This window comes from Hyperoodon ampullatus (genome assembly GCF_949752795.1).
Source record: "Hyperoodon ampullatus genome assembly, chromosome: 4".
Classification (NCBI taxonomy): domain Eukaryota; kingdom Metazoa; phylum Chordata; class Mammalia; order Artiodactyla; family Ziphiidae; genus Hyperoodon; species Hyperoodon ampullatus.
Window position 1 is genome coordinate 124,321,550 of NC_136917.1, and position 25,804 is coordinate 124,347,353.

At 36.4% G+C, this 25,804-nt stretch overlaps 1 protein-coding gene across 1 annotated transcript in view; it reads right to left on the bottom strand.

The window, feature by feature from the left end:
• Positions 1-25,804, bottom strand: part of CWC27 (CWC27 spliceosome associated cyclophilin) — a gene marked incomplete at its 5' end in the record, with an annotated part of 209,582 nt that overhangs the window by 96,170 nt on the left and 87,608 nt on the right. The window contains one exon of the mRNA XM_079701607.1: positions 18,424-18,527. Within this exon, the coding sequence (XP_079557733.1) occupies positions 18,424-18,527 (104 nt within the window). The remainder of the gene's footprint in view (positions 1-18,423; positions 18,528-25,804) is intronic.

Here is a 25,804-nt window from a genome sequence, read left to right on the forward strand (position 1 = left end):
ACTCTCAGAAAAATCAGCCTTTTTGTTATATTCAAGCCTTGAACTGATGGACGAGTGCCATCTACATACACTAGGGAGAGCAATCTGCTTTACTTGTCTATCGATTCAACTGCTAATATCATCCAAAAACACCCTTACAGACACACCCAGAATAACATTTGACTGAATACTGGGCACCCTGTGGCCCTATCAAGTTGATACATAAAATTAAAGATCACATCAGATTAAGGGCCTTTGTCCTTTCCATGACAAAATTAACAGAATTCCGTTTTCTAAAGCACTTGAGGTCAATGTAATAATGCATATAAAGAAGAAACTGCTAGATACCCACTTTGGAACAAGGAAATATGCCAACTAATGCTGAAAGGCTGTAGCACCTCAGTGTGGTCTCCTCTAGTCACAATTACATGAAGTGGACTACAGAAGATGGGCGATGCCTTGGTTGGGCACATGTATGGAAGCAGAGGGAATTCAGGGGAAGAGCTGAATATCACAAAGCAATGCAAAACTAGTCTCCCAGTGCCAAGTCATATATATGAGGGAACAGAGACAATTTTCTGGAGGAATGAGAACATAAGCCTTATAAGGGCTTTGACTATCTCTTTAGCTAACTCATGGTAAAAGGTGGAGAACATCCCTATTAACACCCCCAAAATACCACTTGAGGTCCTGAACCTGAAGATCACCTTCCAACACAGAGCAAATCCTCTATACCATTCCTGCCACTATCACTACTGCCACCAGAGCTACCACCAAAGATACTGTATACTTTACATACTTAAACCTTACAATAAACAAATATACCCATTTCACAGAAGAGGAAACTGAGGCTAAGAGAGGCCAAGTGTTGTAGGTATGCTTTTTTTTTTTTTTTGTGGTACGCGGGCCTCTCACTGTTGTAGCCTCTCCCGTTGCGGAGCACAGGCTCTGGACACACAGGCTCAGCGGCCATGGCTCACGGGCCCAGTCGCTCCGCGGCATGAGGGATCTTCCCGGACCGGGGCACAAACCCGTGTCCCCTGCATTGGCAGGCGGACTCTCGACCACTGCGCCACCAGGGAAGCCCCTGTAGGTATGCTTTTTGTTTGCCTAGTGTATTTCTGACCCCTTCCTCTGATAACAGATCCTGCCCCTGATGACAGAGTGACACATGACTAATCAATCAGTGTCTGACTTCTGGGAGGTAGGTGCTCAAGAAAGCTAGAAAGAAGCTAGGGTGAGTTGTCTGATGATAGATCCAGGTAAGAGTCTAAGACATCCTGCACCCAAGGCCTTTGGTCTTACTGCCCTTCCTGAAGTTTGGCTGTTCAGTGCCTTGTTCCATTTTGTGTGCTATCTCAGTATCCTATCCTGTGGTTTAAACTGTAGTTGGGCATCTTCCTGATCATATATCTTAGCTTCTTTAGTAAATTTTTTGAAAACAGTTAAGCTAACATGGAAAATCTTGTAAAATTACTCTATAAAATATAATTTCATTGTTGAAAGGGAAAATTTTTAGTGGGGATATTTGAGTTGCATTGTTTGAATACTATATAAAAGAGACAGCCAAAGGTATAAGAAAATGGTGCTTGAACTGTGCTCTTTTTCAATCAGTGAGGAGAAATGAGAGCAAAACCTTCAAAAACCTTCCAGAGAAGCAGGTGAAGAGTTGAAAAGAGCACAGACTTTCTCTTGCAGGTTAATACAATGGAAAGACCCAAACATTCAGATTCTGCTAGTTCTACAACTGTGTGGAATGGGCTAAATTAATCTCCCTGAGCTTCAGTTTCTTTACCTACAAAATGGGGATAGTAATATCCAACCAAATAGGGTTTCTGTGTGAGAACTAAATTCAAGTAAATAATATATAAAGCTTCTAATATAGAGCCTATAGAGCCTGGCACATGGTAGGCATCCATGAAATGGTAGCTGCTATTACTGTTGCAGTTGTCATTAAACTGAGTCAGGTGAAGATGGCTAGGGGGCTGACAGGAGAAGGATGCTGAAAAACACATAGTTGGAAACCAAAAGAATAAAAGTGTCTAATGGATAGGAATTTCTACTTTGTTGTTAGGATCTCTTGCGTGTGTGTGTGTGTGTGTGTGTGTGCGCGTGCGCCTGTCTGTGTGTGTAATCTTGTATTTATTGTAACACATACACTGAAAAGATTCTGGAAGTGGGGTGCTGCCCTAACAAAATCCTAAAGTTAAATTCATGTGAGTGGGTTTAGAACCTTATAGGGGACAGAAGCTGGAAGGACTTTGAGGAATTTGTCAATAAAAGTTTCAAAAATCCTGAAGAAACTGTTTGTAGAAGCACAATAGGCTTTGAGGAGACCACTGGTGAAGGCTTAAAGCAAAGTGAACGTATAAGAATGTTCACAGAAACACTATTCATAATAGCCAAGAAGTGGGAAAAACTCAAAGGTCTTTCAACTGATTAGCAGATAAACAAAATGTGGTATATCTAGGGCTTCCCTGGTGGCGCAGTGGTTGAGAATCTGCCTGCCAATGCAGGGGACACGGGTTCGAGCCCTGGTCTGGGAAGATCCCACATGCCGCAGAGCAACTAGGCCCGTGAGCCACAACTACTGAGCCTGCGCGTCTGGAGCCTGGGCTCCGCAGCAAGAGAAGCCGCGATAGTGAGAGGCCCCCGCTTGCCGCAACTAGAGAAAGCCCTTGCACAGAAACAAAAACCCAACACAGCCAAAAATTAATTAATTAATTAATTAATTATTTAAAATGTGGTATATCTAGTTAATATAATATTATTTGTCAGTAAAAAGGAATAAAGTACTGATACATGATACAACATGGATACCTTGAAAATATGCTAATTGAAAGAAGCCAGTCATAAAAAACTAAGGCAAAGATTTCTTATACTCAACACCAAAAACTCAATCCAAAATTGAAAAAAAATTAAGTTAGGCTTCATCAAAATTTAAAAGTTTTGTTTTTGAAATAAATTGTTAAGAGAATGAAAAATTAAGTCACTGTCTGGGAGAAAATATTTTCAAATCATGTATCTGATAAAGGACTTGTATCCAGTGTACATAAAGAGCTCAAAATCCAGTAAAAGATAAACAACACGGTAAAAATGTGCAAAACATTTAAATAGACTTTTCACTAAAGAATATATACTGATGGCAAATAAACATATGAAAAGATGTTTAACATCATTATTAATTAGAGGAATGCAAATTAAACCACAAGGTAACATTACAAACTATTAGAATGACTAAAGTTAAAAGTGACCATATCATTGCTAATGAGGATGTGGAGTAACAGAATATCTCACACACTACTTGCAGGAATGTAAAATGGCACAACTAGTTTGGAAAACAGTTTGGCAGTCTTTAAAAAGTTAAACATATAAAACATACACCTATCACATGATCTAGACATTCCACTTCAAGATATTTATCCAAGAGAAATAAAAGCATATGGCTATATAAAAATTTGTGGCATATCTATATCATGGGCTACTATTTAGTATAAAAGGAATAAATTACTGATATACACAATAACACGGATAAATCTCAAAATACTTATGCTGAGTGAAAGAAGCCATACCAAAAAAGGGTACATACAGTACACAATTCTATTTAAATAAAATTCTAGAAAATATAAAATGTTTTATAGTGATAGGAAGGACTTAAGTGGTTGTCTGGGGATTGGTGAGGGGATTACCAAGGGGCATGAAAACATGTTGGACCTTGAAGAATATGTTCATTATCTTGATTGTGGTGAAGGTTTAACAGGTGTATACAAATGTCAAAACATGTCAAACTGTTCACTTTAAATTATTCCTCAATAAAGCTGTTAAAGAAAAAAAAAATTTTTTCTGTGTTCAAATTAATGTTTGTGGATTCTGTCTGTGACTGGGTCCTTTCTGATACCCACCCAATTTAAAGTAGCCCTCCAGTCACTATATTACATTGCCCTGTTTTATATTATTTTCTTAGCCCTTACTATCTGAAGTTAATTTGTTTATTATTTGTTCATCTGTACTCTTCATTTTAACATGGATGCATGCTCCAAAAATTATCTTGAGTTTCTTTCATTCTTATTTTCCTTTCCCCTTACATTATAAATTATATAATTATCCATTTAGACAGAAAAGTCAATTTCATTCATTCCTTCAGCAAATATTTGTTGAAGGCCTATTATTTTGCCAGTCACTGTGTCAAGTATCAAGCATAGGGAGGAGATGAATCAGCTGTGACTCCTGCCTGGCAGGGCATCCTTCCAACTATTGCTCTACTTACCGCCCTTCATTTTATGGTGAAATCTTACTTATCTCTCAAAACCTGGCTCAGATACTCGGTCAGGCTTTTCCTGACCAAACAGACTACCTGCCTCTTTGTTCTTCCTAGGCCTTGGCTTACATTATGTAACAGAATCTGCTAATTTTTTCCATGAATTCATTCTCTCCTTTTACCTTTTAGTGATAGAACCAACCCTCATCTCCCCACTCCTGACACTAAATTCTAGCCAGGCATTTGGGCACCTAACTGTAGTCTAGCCTTTTGTAGAGCAAGGCATGGCCATGTGATTTCAGGATAATATGATATGAGTGAAAGTGCTATGTGCAACTTTTGGATCATCTTTAAGATGAAGCATTTGTCTGGTACTTAATCTTTCCTCTTCCCACTTGCTAGAACACAGACATGAAGGTGGGCAATGTGGACAATGAAAATACCGTCGGAAATGGCAGAAAAACAAGATGAAAGAAACTTTGGTCCTTGAATCAACTGCTGGCCCTGAAGTGTTTACTCCTGGATGGTCTGCATGAGAGAAATAATCCCCAATCTTACCTAAACACTGTATTTTAGAATTTCTGTCTGTCTGCTTCTCTCTCCCACTCTTTTTAACAGCAACTTCTTTTGTAGCTAATAAAAGCAGCACTGTTAATAGAAACTTCCCCTATGGAACTCCTTGTACAAAGTAAGTAGATCTTATTTTCTCTGGACTGGAAGGACATCCAATAAAGAGCAAGTGACAAATGTCTAATACAACAAAATCAAATCAATTTCCTGGTTATCTACTATGTGTAAGGGACTAAGAAGTTATATGAGTAGTAATTTATTATTGCAACCCTGTTTTGTAAAAACTGTTTTCTGGTACTTCCCTGGTGGCACAGTGGTTGAGAATCTGCTTGCCAATGCAGGGGACACGGGTTCGAGCCCTGGTCTGTGAAGATCCCACATACCGCGGAGCAACTAAGCCCGAGAGCTAGGACGACTGAAGCACGTGTGTCTAGAGCCAGTGCTCCGCAACAAGAGAAGCCACAAAAAGTTTAACAGTTAAAAAAAAAACAAACTGTTTTCTATTTTACTGATTCCTGCTCTTTATTAGTTCCTTCTTTCTACTTCATTGGGTTAATTTTGCCTGTTTTTTTTTCTTTTCTAAAGCTTCTTTACATGGGAAGTATTTTTAGTAATTTCCTAAAATATAAGTGTCTGAAGCTCTGATTTTCCTTCTAAGTACAGCGGTGGACACATCAACATATTTGGAAATCAGTAACTGTTTAAAATCAGTCGTTACTAATTCTTAACAACTGCATTTTGTCAGAGAAGGTAGTTTGTCTGAAAACAGTCATCTGAAATCTTTCTTTCTTCAAGAGTGCTGGAAAAGAGTGTGCATTCTGAAGCTGTTCAGTGCAATATTCTCTTTAGGTGCATTATATCAAGTAAGTTAACTGTGTACCCAAATCATCTATAGTTTCATTAATTTTTCTATATGCTTTTTAAATCAGTTACTGAGAAAAAAGTAGTAAAATCTCCCACTATGATGAACTTATTTACTTCTTATTATAGGTCTATCAATTTTTGCTTCATACATTTTGAGTCTGTGTTATTGGGTCCATTCAGGTTTAGGACTGTTAAATCTTCCTGGTAAATTGAAATTTTTGTTATTAGGTAGAGACCCTCTTTATGCCTAATAATACACTTTGCCTTAAAGATTTGATTGTACAATATATTTAAGATGTTTCTCAGGTAAGTAGTACATGATTAAATTTCTTTTTTCAATCCAGTTTGAAAATCTTGGTCTTTTAAAGTATTTGACCTTTTGCATTATTTCAATATAATTACTAGTATATCTTTATTTTATTTCTCCTATCTGATTTTGTACCATTATTTTTAATATCCTGTCCAGACTACATTTTGTTTTCTCTTTTTTCTTCTCTCCTTTTGGGTTCAATTTTTCCTTAATCCATCTTTTTCTCTACCAGTTTGGAAGTTATGACCTTTTCCAATTCTTTTAGTAGTTTTCTTTAAAATATTAACATGCAGGGCTTCCCTGGTGGCGCAGTGGTCGAGAGTCTGCCTGCTGATGCAGGGGACATGGGTTCGTGCCCTGGTCCGGGAAGATCCCACATGCCGCAGAGCGGCTGGGCCCGTGAGCCATGGCTGCTGATCCTGCGCGTCCGGAGCCTGTGCTCCACAACGGGAGAGGCCACAACAGTGAGAGGCCCGCGTACCGCAAAAAAAAAATAAATAAATAAAATAAAATATTAACATGCATATTTACTGTGTTAAAGTCTAAAGTTAATTTGTATCTTTACCTTCTTCCCAAATAAGAACCAATACAAGGACCACAGAATACTTTTCCAAACTTCTTTTATCTGCTCCTCAAACTTATATTGTTATTATGTATTTTAATTTTATCTTCATTTTTAACACATTCTTGTTATTTTATTCATTCAACATTTATTTAGATTTACTCATATACCTACCACTTTCCACATTCCTTTCTCTTTGCAGTACAGATTTTCCATGTGGACTCACCTACCTTTTGCCTAAAGTATGTCCTAGAATTTCTTTTAGTGAAGGTATACAGGTAGCAAAGTCTCTCCGTTTTTGTTTCTCTGAAGAATATTTTCCCTCAGTACACTGAAGATAATATCCTGTCTTACGTCCTCACTCGCTGCTGTTGAGAAATCAGTTCTTGCTTTTTTAAAGATGTCTTTCCTGCTGCTTTTAAGGTCTCTGTGCTGAATGCTATAAAGTATTGTCATGATGTGTCTAGATCTGTATTTTTTAAAAAATATTTATTTATATTTTTGGCAGTGTCGAGTCTTAGTTATGGCAAGCAGGCTCTCTAGTTAAGGCACGTGAGGTCAGTAGTTGCAGTGCGCAGGTTTAGTTGCCCCGTGGCACGTGGGATCTTAGTTCCCCGACCAGAGATCGAACCCGCGTCCCCTGAATTGGAAGGCAGATTCTTAACCACTGGACCACCAGGGAAGTCCCTAGATCTGTATTTATTTTTATTTTTTTTATCCTCTATTCATTAAAAAAAAAAACTTCTTTACTCTGTGAATTGATCTCTTTCATTAAAGAGAATTTTCAGCTATCATCTCTTCAACTATTGCCTCTATTTGACCTTTGGTCTCCTCCTAGAATTTGATTAGACATTTATTAGATTTTCTTTCTCTTCTTCCAGGTCTCCTATCTCTTGGGCTGAATTCTACATAACGTTTTGTTTTTCTTTTTAATAAATTTATCTATTTATTCAATTTTGGCTGTGTTGGGTCTTCATTGCTGCACGCGGGCTTTCTCTAGTTATGGCCAGCAGGGGCTGCGGTGCACAGGCTTCTCATTGCGGTGGCTTCCCTTGTTGCGGAGCACAGGCTCTAGGCACGTGGGCTTCAGTAGTTGTGGCTCGCGGGCTCAGTAGTTGTGGCACATGGGCTCAGTTGCTCTGCAGCATGTGGGATCTTCCCGGACCAGAGCTTGAACCCGTGTCCCCTGCATTGGCAGGCGGATTCTTAACCACCGCGCCACCAGGGAAGCCCAAAATAATGTTTTTGATTCTATCTTTCAGTTCACTCACGTTCTTTTTAGTTGTGTTTAATTTGCTAAAAAACCTCTTGAATTTTTAATGTCAACTATTACATTTTTTATTTCCAGGAAATTTACCTAGTTAGTTTTAAAATTCATTTGTTCTTTATATTTTAAACTTACCATTTCTTGAAATATATTACATACACTTACTTAACATTTAGTGTCTGAATAAAGTCTGAAGAATTTGTGAGTCTGATTCTGTTCTCTGTTTTTTCTATTAGCTTTTTGTCAGGGTGCCTGGATTGGTGTGTGTTTGTGTGTGCTTTCATTCAGAGCCACTCATTTTCTTTTGAATTTTAAGAACAGGGGATGAAAGCAGGTTCCTCCTGAAAGGATTTATGTTTGCTTCTATCAGACTTACGTGGGCACTAAGAATCCAGGACTACTCCCAACTAACTTCTTGGCTGGAGGATTTTGAAGCCACCCAAGCGGGGTGAATTGGCACTCCAAACTGATGGGAAGACTGCCTGTGGCTAGACTTCTTAGGAAATGCTCTTGTCCCAAAATACTCTGTGCCATGATTTAAGACAGGAAGTTTTCCTTGTAGTCCTCTGATGGGTAAGGTGACTCTGTTTAATTCTCCCTGCCACTAATGATGAGATCCTTTAGGCCCCCAACTACATGGGACAGTCTTCTATTAGAGAGCCCCTACCTCAGGAAGACCTTAGGTTTTACATTCTCCCTTGGTGAGACCTCAAAAAACAGTGCTCCAGTTCACCCAGTTTAGCAAATGTCACTAGAGTTAAAGCTAGACCTGGTTCCCCACTTACTTTTTTTAGTTCACACTTTTACTTATTCCCTGGTTTGAGTATTTCTTATGGTTTTTTTTTTTAAGTTCATAGGAGCATATGAGAAGGTGTTTTTATAGTATATCTAACATTTTTAGTTGTTTTTAGTGGGAGGATCAGTTTGGATTCTTAGTCCGCTATGTTGTTAGAAATGGACATTTTCTACAACATTACAATTTTTGTCATTCATTCCAAAATTATATGTTTAGTCTTTGAAAAGGCGCAACAAGTATAATAATTATGTGCTCTTTAAAGGACTCTACGTTTGTTGAGAAGGTTTTAAAAGAAACAATTACTAGCACTAAAACCAAAGTGGATTTTAATAAATGACAATTAAAAATTTACACTGTACCTATTCAAGATTGGATCAAACTGAAGAATGGAGTTGTGGAAAGAACACTGGACTGGAAACCTGGGTACCTCCGTTCTAGTCCTACTACTTTACTGTGTGATTTTGGGTAAGCCCCTTAATTGGCTGGCCTTTGGTTTCCTATATATAATAGAGGGGTAGGGCTGGATTCTCCTTTCAGGACCAAAACTCTGTGACTGCACAGAACTATGTGATGTAGAGTATACTCAAAATAGAAGTTTCTGATGCTCAAGACATTGCTTAAGGCAAGCCTACTTTCACATTTTAAACATACTGCAGCATGTTTTAAATAAGCTTACACACTAGTGTGGCCTTTAAAAAAAATCAGTATATACTTTTGTACTTCAAATAGATTCTTAATGATTCTTAATATTTTGACATGTTCTTAGTTCTGAGAACTTCATTATTCTCTTCATCTTTTCTGGCATTTCAAAATTTTTAATGTAGCTATTACAACTTACGGATTATCTGGTTTTTGCATGAAAAATTACTAATACTCAAAAGCTGCATCTGAACCATCTGCCAGGAGTTTATGTGAAGAATTTTGAAAATATAACCATTTAAAACTGTCAGCATATTGCATTAATCATTAAAAAAAATCAACCTAATACCACACAGATTAAATTGTCCAAAGTAAGTTTTTATGCAACATATTCACAGGTTTACACTATAAAGTTGTGAAAAGAATATCTTTTTCAAATTTGATTAAGTGCTGCAAGATGTTGAAGAAACTCAGCACTCAAATGAATTATATGTTTGATGTCATTTTTGGCAAAGCCTCAGAAAATGTCACATAAAAGAAAAACATCTTACTTAAAATAAGGTCTTGACAGCAGTCTGGAATAGTTAACAACTCCATTCCCAAATGGGATTGCTGGTTATAATCAAACTTTTAATGATGGTATTAGTTCCCCCCTTGAGACAATTTAAATACCCAAACAAAACAAAAAACATGTGCACGCACACATACACAGCCCTCACCTCTTTTATTTTCTAAAGTGGACAAATTTACAATTTTTTCAATTCAGGTTCCAAATATCTAATCTGATTACAAAGTTTCCTTGCAGATTTATCAGTGGCCACTTGAGAAATGACAAGACGGCAGGCTACCAGGCAATGTCAGTCAGTATTTTCGCATTTTGTTTTAATTTATGAGAGGTATAAATAATTCCCATCAGTGATGGAGATGTAGACCCTGAGTGTCAGTGCCCTCACATCTTCTAAACCCTAGAGCTGAAAATGGTGGGAATTTTTCATCTCTCATTTACATTTATACAGTTTTTGTATCCATCATCTTCTAAATCTTAGTCTGTCAGACATGAGAGAGTTAAGAGGAAGAAATACCTCTAAAAGCAATTTGTCCATTTAAGAGTTAACAGTCAATTTCACTTGGGAAGTTTGAAAAAAAAGCATATTATGAAAAGCTTATGATAAAATAACATTATGGAAAATAATACACGTGTGTTTCTGGCGTGAAGATTAAAAAGTCCAGAAAAATAAATATCACAGAGTTAACCATGGCTGTCTTTGGAAGAAGTATTATGGGGTGATCTTTCTTTTTCTCCTTTATGCTTTTCTACATTTCTGATATTTTTGCAAAGGACATATGTTACTTTTACAATTGGAAGAAATAATACAGGTTTTTTTTTTTTTAAAGAGACTGTTATGCCCAAAGGTTAATACCTACCTGTATCAATTAGCAAACCTATTTTTAATGGGTTAGGAATGGCATCGATATTAATAAAAAGAAGACAAATTGCAGTTACTAAAAATATAGCTTAAGGCTTTTGTCAAATTTCGCACATTGGAATTATATCAGTCACCAGGTAGAAAGAATGCTTATTAAAAAAATTATATTAAGACAGTGAAGGCAGCAAAGAGGTACCTCTAACACATTGGTTTTTAAAAGTAGCAAGAGATGAGCCCTAAGTGACTACTAGGAGGTCGCAAGATGGCACAGAATGCAAGACAATAAAATTAAATATGACCATAACATATGGTTATCAAAGTAAAGCTCAGCAAGATTTGTTCACAATAGCTAGTGAAAAGTTTGAGATGGACAAAAAAGAACAAAGTACTTTATGGACTCTCACATTAAAGATGATCATCTCTTACTCACTGTATCAAAAGATTAAATTCTTGGTCTAATTGTGAGGGTATGTACATCTTTAAACTTGCTTTACCCCTTTAAAAGTCTTTATTATTTTAAAAATTATATTTTTGAAAAACTTAACTGTTAAAAATAAAGCATGCTTTCAGGCACATAAAGGTAGTAAAATGCATTCAATAAAATTTCACTTGAGAGACTGTCCTGGCTACAAAGGGAAGCTTCATTTTTCTAGGACTTCTAGTAAATGAGGTGTTCCACACAATTACATATTTCAGATAAGAGAATCTTATCTTTAACTGATTAAAATAATTAAAAACTTTTTTTTTGTTGTTGTTGTTTTTGCGGTACGCGGGCCTCACTGCTGTGGCCTCTCCCGTTGCGGAGCACAGGCTCCAGACGCGCAGGCTCAGCGGCCATGGCTCACCAGCCCAGCCGCTCTGTGGCATGTGGGATCCTCCCGGACCGGGGCACGAACCCGTGTCCCCTGCATCGGCAGGCAGACTCTCAACCACTGCACCACCAGGGAAGCCCTAAAAACTTTTTTTTACTAATTAGGTTAGAACAATTGCCTATTCTCTGCCTTATTAAATAGTAATAAATAACATCTAGACTTTTCTTAATGAATCAGGATCAGTATAATGAGTATAAATTATTTGAATACTGACCTGCTTTCAGAATATAATGAAGGATCATCTACAGCAAATATATCTATAATATTCCACTACTATGTTCTTGTGTTTCCTTACCTAATGTCAAGTGGTCATGTATCACCTCTTATTGCTACCTGAATGGATGTCCCTAGCCATGGCTTTCTCTCTCGCTTTAAAAAATTTTATATTATTTTTAGTCTTATAAAATAGTAGGCTAGAAAGATCCACAGGGCAGTCCCTGCCCTAGGTTTTCCTTTGCTTGTTTATTTATTTATTTTCTAATCCTTGAGGTACACTTTACATACCATCAAGTTTACCCTTTTAAAGAGTACTGTCCCATACTTTTATTATTCTTTAATCTGTTTTTAACTTAGAACCAGATAATCAGTTTATTAGCACCATGCCCAAAGTAAGAATAAATAGAGTATTATTGATGGCTGGACTGAGAGGCTTTCTATGAGTCAAGGGCAAATATACTTTCACTTTTCCATGTAAATAACATTAAAAGTTAGCAATATATTAAGAGTAGACTATGGGAAAAATAGGTCTGATACTTCCAGCCTCCAGGAAAAAAATGATGACTTAAGGCTCCCTGAAGAGAGCTAACTGCTTTGGAAAACAGGACCAGTTTGCTCAGAGAGGAATTAATTCTACATGGTATCAGGCACAACATAGAGCTAACATTCCAGAAGGGTTTCTGTTTCTTATAAAAACTAAGATTAAGCTAGTTTAACATTATATGTTAGATAGATGAAAAGTAGTCAAAAACTATATACTTTAACAACCTATAAAGTCTGAGAGGCCCTAGTCTGACTTAATCCAGCATTAAAAAGATAGTTTGAAGAGACCTGAAATGGCACAGTGCAATTTGAGAGGTACTAAGCACCTCAGGGATGTGTTTCATGAAGAGGCTTTAAAATTGTTTCTTGATTTACAAGCTCAGATTGCTCTTCCTCCTCTAATTTCTGGCGCTAGTCATAGAGCAGGTATTGTGTGCTTGGAACTTTGAAAAGAGGATCTGACACTTTATCTCCCTAGAGCTGATTAGAGAATAAGTCCAAACCTGTATCTCTCTCTATGTGACTATGTTCAGTTTGGTGCTGGTTTTGATATGATGAAACTTAAAGAAATCTGGAAAGGACTTAGAGACATAATTTAACAAAAAGGATTATATAGTTTATTAAAGAACTTGACAGAGCCAACACAGGAAACCAACTATCTCCAATTAACTATCAATCTTATTCAAAATTTATTACCCCCTACAAAAATCCTATGCACAGGCCTGGATGATTTACAGTGGGACTAAAGAGACTCCCAGGCTGTAAACAGGATTGTCCTGCAGTACATCTCTTTTGACATTGCTGGTATCTAAAGTAAAACACCACATTCCTTGTTTATTTAAATTGGGATGTTAGAGCCTACTGCATATTTTGTATTCAACTAAGAAATGTAATTTTTTTTAATTTTAGAGACAAATTTCATGCTGCTATAAAAATTCTCATTATATGACTATAATAATGTCTGTATTCCTTCACATTCTATTTCTTTCATTTTACTGAAGCCTTCTTTATACATTATCTGAGGCCTTTAAAAAGTAAATAGGTGGCAAAGCAACAGCAAAAATTATGAGGTTATATTTTTGTAGTGCTTTTCTCCATACACAGAGGCATAATTATATTTATTATCTAACAATATCTTTGTGATATAAGAAATAGCAGGGCTTCCCTGGTGGCGCAGTGGTTGAGGGTCCGCCTGACGATGCAGGGGACGCGGGTTCGTGCCCCGGTCTGGGAGGATCCCACATGCCGCGGAGCGGCTGGGTTCGTGAGCCATGGCTGCTGAGCCTGCGCGTCCGGAGCCTGTGCTCCGCAACGGGAGAGACCACAACAGTGAGAGGCCCGCGTACCGCAAAAAAAAAAAAAAAAATAGAAATAGCAGATCCTGAGCTTTACTGGGAAGACTGAAGAGAAAAATGGATGGTCCCATATACATGAGAAGCTTTTTACTACATTGGTGTTAAAAAGATGAATACATTGACTCAATTATAAGTATATGCTTTCATACTAGAGCAGAGATGGTAATAGGTTTCTGGGTTGTAGATCAATATTCTTTCTTAGGGGGCAGCTTTGTTGAGGCATAATTGGCATACAAATGAGCTGTACATGTTTGAACGTGTACAGTTTGATGGGTTTGGACATGTGCATATACTCATGGCACTATCACTACAATCAGGTAATATCAAATGGCAATGTATTTTGGACTGTTTAATTGTATGGGGCCCAAAGTATTTATTGATGTAAAAGTTACAATCTTTCTTTCAAATTACTTTTAATTATTTTATTTTTTGTCATAATGGAACTGAGGAATTAATAAAGAGTAAATACAGCAAAACATTAAAAAAATTAAAATAGCACACCTTATTTATCTTAGAATTTCTATATGGAGAAACAGATGGATCCTGATTTCAAAGTAACTTGTCTCAGATAATAGAATAGATTTAGAAGCAGAACTATGGTCAGAATATAAATTCCTAATTATCTATACAAATCTGGCTATGGATAAAGTTTTTTTTTTTTTTTTTTTTTTTTGCTGTACGCGGGCCTCTCACTGTTGTGGCCTCTCCCGTTGCGGAGCACAGGCACCGGATGCACAGGCTCTGCGGCCACGGCTCACGAGCCTAGCCTCTCCGTGGCATGTGGGATCTTCCCAGACTGGGGCACGAACCCGTGTCCCCTGCATCGGCAGGCGGACTCTCAACCACTGCGCCACCAGAGAAGCCCCTGGATAAAGATTATAAAACCAAAGGAATATTACTCCCTGATCAAAGGTGATTTCCTAAGATGACAGAAGCCCTGAAAAAGTATCACATCTATTAGAGCACCTGGCTAAATGGGAGACCTCCATTCATGCAAGGACAAAACTAGGTAAATTAATGCATGGACATTAGAACACAAAGCTTTCTTGTACTTATGGGTTTCTTTCCAAGTGCTTTTAATGTAAGAATAATACATTAAATTCTAAAATAAAGTCGCAGTAGTCAGCAAGTGTTAGACTTGCCAGATTAATTCATAGAATCAGGAAATAATACTACTGGAAGCTTTACTTAAGAATGTACCTAAGTGCAAGCACACATACCTTTTAAGAAAGAATATGATTATAAAAATGCAACTGTGAAAACACAGTTAAGGAAAGCTTATTTTGAGATTTTAATTTATGTCATATTTATATGTAACCATATTGCTTATAGGCTTTAACTCTAACACAGTATTAAAATTCATATTTTCAGGACTTCCCTGGTAGCACAGTGGTTAAGAATCCACTTACCAGTGCAGAGGACACGGGTTCAATCCCTGGTCTGGGAAGATCCCACATGCCGTGGAGCAACTAAGCCCGTGCGCCACAAATACTGAATCTGCACTCTAGAGCCGGCGAGCCACAACTACTGAGCCCACGCGCCACAACTACTGAAGCCCGCGGGCCTAGAGCCCGTGCTCCGCAACAAGAGGAGCCACCGCGATGAGAAGCCCGCACACCACAACGAAGAGTAGCCCCAGCTCGCCACAACTAGAGAAAGCCCACGTGCAGCAACGAAGACCCAATGCAGCCAAAAATAAATAAATTAATTTAAAAAATAGGCTTAAAAAATTCATATTTCCAATCTGTAGATTTGGATAGGAAACAAAATGAAACCATGAATAGTTATATTTTTCTCTTACAAATGTAAAATTATTATTTTTATTTGGCACTGTAAATTTATTAAAGGTCTTCTCATTGCCTAATTTACTTCTTACAAGCAACTTGAAGGATGCACAAGGCATTTTATCCCTGGATTTATGATAAGAAAATGGAGTCACTAAGGCTTAAATAACCTCACTGCTAGTAACTGACATTGAGTCTTAATACTTTCCTGTTTACTTTGAAATATAATATTCCAAAGCATTTGTACAACCATTAGTGTTTCATACAATGAGCACCTAGTATTACTGTCAGAATTTGTATTAAAAATAGTAAATTCTTCTTAGTGAAGAATTTCAAGTAATAAAAGTAGTACTAATCAGGGAAATAGTCACCATTAGAACACCACAGTAAATAACTGTTGCCTATAGGCAATATCCATCAATGGATGCTAAAATTAGTGTGAGGAAGCTTGAAAAGAAACAGGATATTTGTATAGTTGTGAAGTATCTTCCCCTCCAGTACGTATATTCTCAAAGGGAAAAAGAGTAACTTAACAGTGTAGCAACTAAGCAGAAACCACCTTAATCAAGTGATCATGGTAATATCACCAATAAAAAGACAACAGACATCTTGTTACCTCCGGTACACTGCACTGGGAAGGACATGCCACTTATGTGGCAATCTTCCCCAAAAATGCGTAGCCTCAATCTAATCATGAGAAAACATGAGACAAACTCAATTGAGACATTCTACAAAATATCTAACCAGTGTCAAGTTCATGAAAGACAAGAAAGGATTGAGGAACTGTCACAAATCAGAGGAGACTAAGGAGACATGATGACTAAATGCAATATGGAATTCTGGAAGGAATCACAGAACAGACAAAGGGCACAGGTGGGAAAACTGGTGAAATTCTAATAAGGTCTGCAGTTAGTAATAGTGCTGTGTTAATATTAATTGCTTGGTTTTGATCATTGTACTATGGTTACACAAGACCTTAACATTAAAGGTATCTGGAAACTCTCAATTTTTGTAAGTTCTCTGTAAGTCAAAATAAAACAATAAAAAAATAAATAACATGGACCATTCTGAGACTAGAAGAAAAACAAGAGCAACCAAATGATCGTTTTTTTTGGGAAGTTAATTTTAACTGTCTCTCAGATTTAGGGAAAATCCAGGTATTTCTAGATGATATAAGAAAAATTAAATTCAGAAAAGTAATATATATATTACTATAAAAGTAGTATATAATTTTCTTTCTAATTATGAAATAAAAAGATTTTTAACCTGGCTAACTTTCATATAAATAGACTGAAATAAGCTCCAGAAGAATCTTCTTTCTGTGTGTGTGTTAAGAAATCATTCTTTTAAAATTCAAATCTTTCTTTACTTAATTGTATTAAGTATTTCAAAGGCAGACAAATAAATCAACACAGCACTGTTTTTGTCTAATACAGGCCTTAACCATGCAACTCTATTTCAGTAATTTCCTACTGCAATTCTCTCTCCTACTAGTAGATCATGAACTATGTACGAAGGCAAAACCATCCACTGCCAACTTCATAGCCCTAGTCCATCATGGCTCTTCAGATGGGGTGGGAGAATAATAATTACTAGCTCAAAAATGAATAAAAAATTAAACTAAAACATCTTTCCAGTTAAAAGGAATTACTTTCATATATTTAAAATGTTTTTTAATTATAAGAAACAGTCCCCTGGGAAAATTATATATAAACTTAAAATTAAATAATCCTCACTGTATTCTTTCAAATACAATATTTGATATCTTGTACTCTTTCAAATCTCAATATTGCCAATATAGCTTCTTTCTAATCTGGGTTACATTTTACCCATATGATCTAGTCACATATAAGTTTATCCTTTCCTTCAAATTCCGTTTATAATTTGTGTCATTCTGGTGAGTTAACTTTTTAATAATTTGTTTCACTCAAACATATTTTGGTGATTCTAAGTTCTACATCAAGTACCTGCCTTTACTATAATAGTCACTGGGGACATGGTACAAATAATCTAAGAACTATGAGCTTTAGTTATGTGGTATTACTTGTGCTACTTAAAATAAATAATAATGCCTATGGCCAAATGCTGTACCACCGTTCTGTATTGGAATACGTATTCTTTAAGGCTAGATATTACATCTTATGCTTTGATATATCTCCAGTGACTGCTATAGAACCTAGTAGATAAAAATATTCATGCTTTCCAAAAGCATGAGGCTACACAAGATGTATGCACAAAGCAAATTTGTTAAGCCAAATTTAGTGTACATTATTAAAGGTAACAATCAAATTTCTGATCATGTTCACTGAATCTACAATGTATGTTATTATTGTAAAAAGAAGACGGATTTGAGAGTTCCAATTGTTATTTTGGAAATTGAATATTACATGTTTTATAGCTGAAACAGTTTTAAACTAAAGATCTTCAGTAAAAAAACTTTTGTGAAGCTATTCTTGAGCTTTATTAAAAAAATCACAGTACAATAAAGAAATATTTAACCTGTATAAAAAGCAGGATATTATTTTGATCAGCTTTTGATCAGTTTTATCAATACTTTAGATTTTCTGTAGCTAAACATAAGAGCAAAACCAAAAACAAACAAAAAACAAGAATTTGCATTTAATACTATTCAAACCAATGTATGAAAAATGTCTATACAAGTCTCATATATAGGGCCTAAACACTTTTCTTAAATGTTTTAAAGGGTATGCAGTGTAAAAATGGACATTCTATCCTGTGTACTTCTAGATATGTGCTATGGCAACATTTAAGTTTTGCTTGATGTGAAGTACTCTGTTTATTAAGGAACACTAGTTACGATCATGTTTGATTGAATTTCATTCTCAGACAAAAGTCCTAAGTGAAACTTAATTTTATCGGCTAACTGGCCAGAGAAAGCATTAAGCAACAACAACAAAACTCAACTCAGGAGAGAGGGAATAAGTGCCAAGTGAAAATATAAGCTTGATAACTGCCCTTACCTTCACTTCTTTTTTCTGCTTGCTTTGCTGCATTTTCCACTTTCTTTTGTTTTGCTGCTAAGAGTTCCCGCTTTAATTGTCTTGCTTCTTTTCTGAGTTCTTCGCTATAAAGCAAAAACAATTTTATAAGTATATAATAGACCGAAAGAGAAAGTTGTTTAGCAGAAACAACTAAATCTAGTTGTCAGGTACACTAAATCTCTAAGAAAAACAAAGTGAATAATGTAATTCATTTTGTTTCTGTGTATATGTATTTATGGTATGGAAACATACTTAAAGGATATATTAAAAGTTGTGATTTTCATAATAGCAATATAATATGAGTTACTATGAAATATAGCCCCCTTCAAATATATCAAACAGTTGGTAAGTGATAAATGAATTATTGTTCTCCCTCTAATTTACTTGCAAATTTAACATTCTAGTTTCAGTTTAATAACTCATGGAGATTCCAAATCAAAACAAACTTTTTAATATAAATACTATTCACTAAACCTGGGCATACACAAAAACATTTGGCTTCGAAACTTGTTGAATTCCTGAACTGGCACCAATAACTACCACTTATTAAGCAATTATTATATGCTAGGAGCAGTGCTAATTTTTTTTAAACTCAATTAATTTTTAACCCATTTGATATCACAATTTGCCAAATAATTTCCTCTCCTGTGAAACCTATCAGGCTGAGGTATTTTGATAATTAATACAATCATATATTAAAGGCAAATGGAGATGTAAGTTGTTGGCTTCACTGCAAGTCACTTGTTAAGTGACTGGTTTCTACAGGCCACTTTTAGGGCAGGAGATTCAAATTCAAGCCTTAGAAAAAATTATTAACTGCCCATGTCATTAACCCTGAGGGTCACTTGTGAATAGTTAAAACTATGCATTTTATATTTGTGAATGTCAGGCACCCACTCTATTTTCCACAAGCTAGAGTGGGTCACGGAGACTAAGAACACGGTAGCCCAAGGAGGTACCCCATTCTGTAATGTTCTCTAAAGATAATCAAGGTTTAGCAAAATCCTAAGTCTAAAGAGTTTCCTACTGATTCAGCCTTTAGTGCTTCCTCCTAAACCCCAAATCTCATACTTTTTTACTTCTGTCCTGTATTAGAGTCACCAAACTGATAGGTCTTACAATGTGCATGACTCAGTTCTTTTCACCTTTTTTCCATATCAAACACACACACCTTGGCCTCCAAGGTCCTCAATTCTGAAACTTCCCTCTCTGATCAAAATCCACTATGTTTTTAGCTTTCTCAGTCTTTCATTCCTACTAAACCTATGCTCACTCTTTTAATAATGAAAGCCAACTCCTTAATCGTAGTTCACAGTCCACTAGTCTTATTCTAACCCAGTTGTCTCTCTATCCATTCTGGATGCTATGGTCAGTCATTTCACTGATGTCCTCACCAGAACCCTTAATTTTCTTGATTTGTTTGGCCTGATGGATACATCATAATCACCTAGAAGAACTTGTTAAAACATGTTTGGGGAGACACATCTCCAGAAAATATTATTTCTTTAGATGTGAGATATTGCCTAGGAATTTGCTCCTGTGACAAGTTACCCAGGTGACTCTAACATGAACTCAGGTTTGGGACCCAATGCATTAGGATCTTACTATAGAAATTATCTTCTCTTTCTTATAACTTCAAGCACTCCTACTTCACTAATCCTTTCATTCAGCCAACAGCATGCTCAAATTTCCCTGTACTCTGCTCCAATCAAGAGATTGCTATCTTTACAAGTGAACTCCTAGCTTGAAAGAATAGTTTATATACAAAGTCTAATTCATCAACCTCTAACTTCTTAATCTCTTGCAATCTATCCTTCTTATACTCTATTGAAACTGCTTCTATATCAATCAAATTCAATGTCCTTTTCTCAGTCCTCCTCTTCCTCTTTGGCCTTTCTATCATTCAGTGATAAGAACTACTTCTTTCTGAAATTCTATCAGACTATGTAGCACTTTAGAGTCTTGATTCTCTAATTCTCCTCTGAATTACTCTTTCTCTTCTCATCCTATAATTGTTGGCATCTTTCTCATTTCTATACCCTGTACGCCAGCATTTTTATCTAATCTTATAACATAAGCTATCATTTTTAAAATGGATTATTTCCAAATCTAAACATTTTGCCTGACATTTCTAACTATCTATTACAAATCTCTGTGTACTTTAGTGCTGTCCAACAGAAATATAAGGTAAGACACATAAAATTTTAAGTTTCCTAGCAGCCACATTAAAAAAAAATGGTGAAAAGAAATGGGTTAAATTAATTTTAAAAACATATTTTATTTAACTCAATAACTCAAAATATCCAAGATATTATTATTTCAACATACAACCATATGAGAATATTAATATTTTACATTCTTTTTTTTGTACTAACTCTTCCAAGTGCAGTGTATATTTAACACTTACAGGACATCTCAATTCAAACTAGTCACATGTCAAGGGCTTAGATCTAGATGGATGCTTGAGGCTAGATGTCACAAGAATTACAAACTCTCTATGTCAAAACTCCAAGCCATCTCCTTCCTGGCCAAATCTGTCCCTTCTCCTGAAGTCCCTATTTGATTGTGAAACCATTTTCCTCCTAATGACCAAACTCTGCACTTGCCCTGGGACTGTTCAGCCTCCCTTTCACTGAATTACCATAGAGGTATGTCATCTTCCAATCTCTCTCACATGTAACTGCTCCTCTTGACTCTCATCATCAATGCCTAGTTTAGGCTCTCATGATCTATTTCTCTGATAAATGTAATTACTTCCTATCTCTTGACATTATGTGAAAACAGAGAATAGCAACCACATCTTTGCTCCATCCACTAAATACCCTTATCTTTTTATTATACTAGTTTAAAAAATTTTTACTTTGGTAAGTAATTCAGGAAACTCAGATGATATTTTCTGAAGACTAAGACCTTGAGGGGAAGATTATTTTGAAAGTTGAAGAAGAAATGCTACATGATGGCTGAACAAACTAGTTATTAGAGAGATCTGAAGTATGCAAAGAATGAGAGGCAATGACAGTATAACTATTGTAGAGTCAGTAGAGCACAGTCATTAAAAAGATTAACTTAGGGTTCAGAAAGTCCTGACTTAAAAGCCAACTCCATCACTTATTGTCTGGGAGACCTAACAACAATTATTTAACTTCTCTGAGACTCAGCTTCCTCAACTATAAAATCAGAGTAAGGTATCTGAAATATTGGGCATTCAATACATGTTCAACAAATGATGGCTATTATTATTTAGATCTTATGTTTGAAACAGTACTACCGTTAAGGGCCGTTTGTCAAGTAGGAATATTTCCTTATTATATTACTTATTATAAACGAATGCTACCTCTACTCCATATGGAGATCAACCCTGTTTGTAATTTTTAAAAAGGGCAATGAATGTGTAATGCCAGCTTCTAAAAATCTATCCTTAAATAGTAAAAGATTTAGATACACTATTGAAGTAGCCATAATAATATACAAACTGAACAATGATGAATAAGAACTCAAAAAAGACAAAGTGAGACAGAGAAGGTTTAGGCCTTTACAGATTATTAAAGTATGTTTTCATTATACTGAATTTTTCAAGTAATTAAAAATTTACAACATTGTCAAAATCTTTCAGATTATTCAAACAACACCATTTGTTAGTACTTGTGGAATCCATAACTCTTGGAATGAAGTGCAAGTTTTTAACCTAGTCTTTAGATAACAGTCTAGTTTTAGGGTTCCCAATCTTACATTCTCTGGAATATAATTTTATCCACTGGTAATAGAATATATTTGAATCTGTTAAATGAGAATGAAAATTGTAAGCCTGGAGTATATGTCACCTTATACTGCTTACAAAGCAATTATACAAACTATGGGCTTGCTTGAGTCTAGGCAGCATCTTTTTGGCTCTCTCAAAGCCTAGTTTCTACTTGTATGGTAAAAGAAATAGCTTCTATAAGCTATTATTAACTCTAAGCTAATTAATTTTTTCCTAATAGGTAGGTCTCTAATTTGGATTCATTTGAATTTTAACATGGTTTGTATGATATCACCATTATCCATCAAATAATTCTGCATTGTATATATATATATATATATATATATTTTTTTTTTTTTTAAGAAGATGTTGGGGGTAGGAGTTTATTAATTAATTTATTTATTTTTGCTGTGTTGGGTCTTCGTTTCTGTGCGAGGGCTTTCTCTAGTTGGGGCAAGCGGGGGCCACTCTTCATCGCGGTGCGCGGGCCTCTCACTATTGCGGCCTCTCCTATTGCGGAGCATAGGCTCCAGACGCGCAGGCTCAGTAGTTGTGGCTCACGGGCCTAGTCGCTCCGCGGCATGTGGGATCCTCCCAGAGCAGGGCTCGAACCTGTGTCCCCTGCATTAGCAGGCAGACTCTCAACCACTGCGCCACCAGGGAAGCCCACATTGTATATATTTTTAATCTGGCAAATCTGTAGTATACTCTGTTCCAAGGAAAAGAAGAATTCCTTAAAAACATCATCCTAATAAAATATCAGGAGCCTAGAAACTATAGTAGCCTTTATATACTTAGTAATAGCAAAGAAATTACTAATTCATTCAGCAGTTTCTGGAGCATCTAATATCCGTACTGTACCATTCTGAGTGATGACACAGAAATCAAGATGAATAAGGAGGGAAAGGAATCTAACTTTGCTAGGTTCTTTAAATCAGTTACCTCCCTTACCACTTAATCTTCTCAATAACCTGTGATATAGGCATTTTATAGGGAAGAAGGCTGAGGCTTACAGAGCTTAAATACTAAGCTTGAAGTCACACAATGTATCAGAAAGTGAAAGAGCTAGAAACTGAAAATGAGATTGTCTGAATTCTAAGTCTATGCTCTTTTCATTATGGTATAATTGAAACCTTGAGAAAGTCTCCAAGGAGCCTAAATTCCAAGGAGAGAGATAAATCATGTACATAAATAATAACAACAGTACATAATAACTGGCAATAACTGCCATGACAAAGAAATGACTGAAGCATTTTGAAATTCTGAGGAAAGAATACTATACACTAAATAAGGGATGGCTTCATAGAGGAGGCATTTGAAGTGGACCCCAAAAGATGAGTAGAAGTTGGCCAAGAGGAGATACAATGAAAGGCATCCAAGCAGTGTGTCTTAAATACGGGAGATGGTAAAACATAGGGTGCACGTTAAAACATTATGCTATAGCATAGATGATTTAAAGGGGGACAGGGGACTAGAAACAAAAGATAGAGCTAGGAAGAGAGCCTGGGGCAAAGTCTAAATGCTAGGTATTTGTGAGGAGCCCAGGTGAGAATGTTGTCCTTCCATTTTTTCCATATCTTTGAGAGTCCATTTCTTTTTTTTTTTTACAACCAATTTCTCAATGGCTCTTGTCTTCATTGTATCCACTATCCACCTATTTTAATACTTTACCTGTAACCCACACATTCCTTAAACTGCTGTCCTAGAAGAAGTACCTTCTTCACAAACTTCAGTGGCTTCCCTTTAGATCATAACTTAGACCTTCAGAAGAATCCAACTTTGTTGACCCCTGACCTCTAACCTTTTGCGACCTCAGACCTAGTGCCATGCCTGATCTCATTCTACCTTTTGGATATTCTTTCTCTGTTTCCACTGGCTTTTACTCTTCCACCTCCTGCTTCTCAAATTTAGGTGCTTCTTAGTAGCCTAGTCTCAACCCTCTCTTTTTTTCTTCTCTTCTTTAGAAATTTCATCCATGTTCAGGATTTCAATTCTATTTTCTTAATGTAGTCAAAGTGTAAAAGCAAGGTCATTAGCCTATGCTCTTTACACATTTCCACTTTCAAGCTTAAATTCACATTTCCAACTGCCAGATGGATACTTCAATTAGTATCCCACAAATCCACAAATTTACCATTTTAAAAGTCAGATTGATCATTTTGGCTACTCAAAAAACACCATCTCATTTTCTCTCTCCTTTCTTTGATAAGCCACCAGAACGCTGGTTGTCAGGCCCATTTTCTAATATTGCACTCTTACTCTCTACAGCTGTTTAGTAGCCACATTCTTCCTCCTTTACAAAGTCTCTTTCTTCTTGTGGTTAGTGACAGCTGTTTAGGCTTTCGTGACTTCACTATGACCACAGTCTCCTACTTGGTCTACGTGCTTCTGGTCTGACCTTTCTTCCATTCATTTTGCACACTTAGGCCAAATCCTACAATTCTACTCCCTAATCTTTTTAGCTCCCTAAGTCCTACTGAATTGTGCACTAATTTCTTTCCCAAGCATTCAAGTCCCTCTTATGAGCTACCTTCAAACTGCTTTTTCAACTTTATCTATCACAGATCCTCTAAGGTTACTCTAAATTTCAGCCAAACACACTAGTCATAATTACCTTGGCAAACTTTGAGCTTCAGCATATATACGCCTTGTTCATGCCATTTCCATTACCTAAAATTCTTTTCCCCCTATTACTGCCAACTAAAGTCTTCCTCATTTTTCAAGGCTTCATGGAGAAAATGGCACTAGAGCACAGCTTTGGGGCAAAGTTGTCAAGCTCACTGTACCTCAGTTTTCTCATCTGTAAATCCTGACTATATTCAGCCTATTATAACAAAGCTGATGCAAAGATTAAGGATTAAAATGAGTTAAGAGCACTATTAGGTGCTTAGAAGGCAGTTTTTTGTTTTTTGTTTTTTTTGCTGTATGCGGGCCTCTCACTGTCGTGGCCTCTCCCGCTGCGGAGCACAGGCTCCGGACGCGCAGGCTCAGGGGCCCAGCCGCTCCGCGGCATGTGGGATCTTCCCAGGCCAGGGCATGAACCTGTGTCCCCTGCATCGGCAGGGGGACTCTCAACCACTGCGCCACCAGGGAAGCCCAGTTTTGTTTTTTTTTAAATAAAATATACTACAACCAACTCATGACTATTAAATTACATAAGCAATTTAAAGAATTAAAACTTTAAATAAAAATCAATCATTTTAAGGAAAATGATACTAGTTACTATACTATTAAAGATGCATACTCTAATCTCATTGATGGGTTGTTTTATCTTCTTATGGCCAATGTCCATTCCAAAAGAGTAAATACAACTTTTGTATAAAAAAAGGAGACATGTTTATCAGAACACCTAGACCCAACATTGTTATATGGCCACAGGAAAGCAATTAATCCTCCTTTGCCTCAGTTTTATCATCACCTACGAATAGTCTGAGGTAGGTGTAAATTAATATTTCTGAAATGCATAATCACAATTATAAATGTAAAAAGTGATTATACTCTGCAGATCATTCTATTTCAAGTCCTCTGGATTTAGGATCTTAAAGTCCATAATCTAAGGAAATGGTGAGATGCTGAATATAGTCTTCACCTTAGACACAAAGAAGTTGAAGTATAGAGATG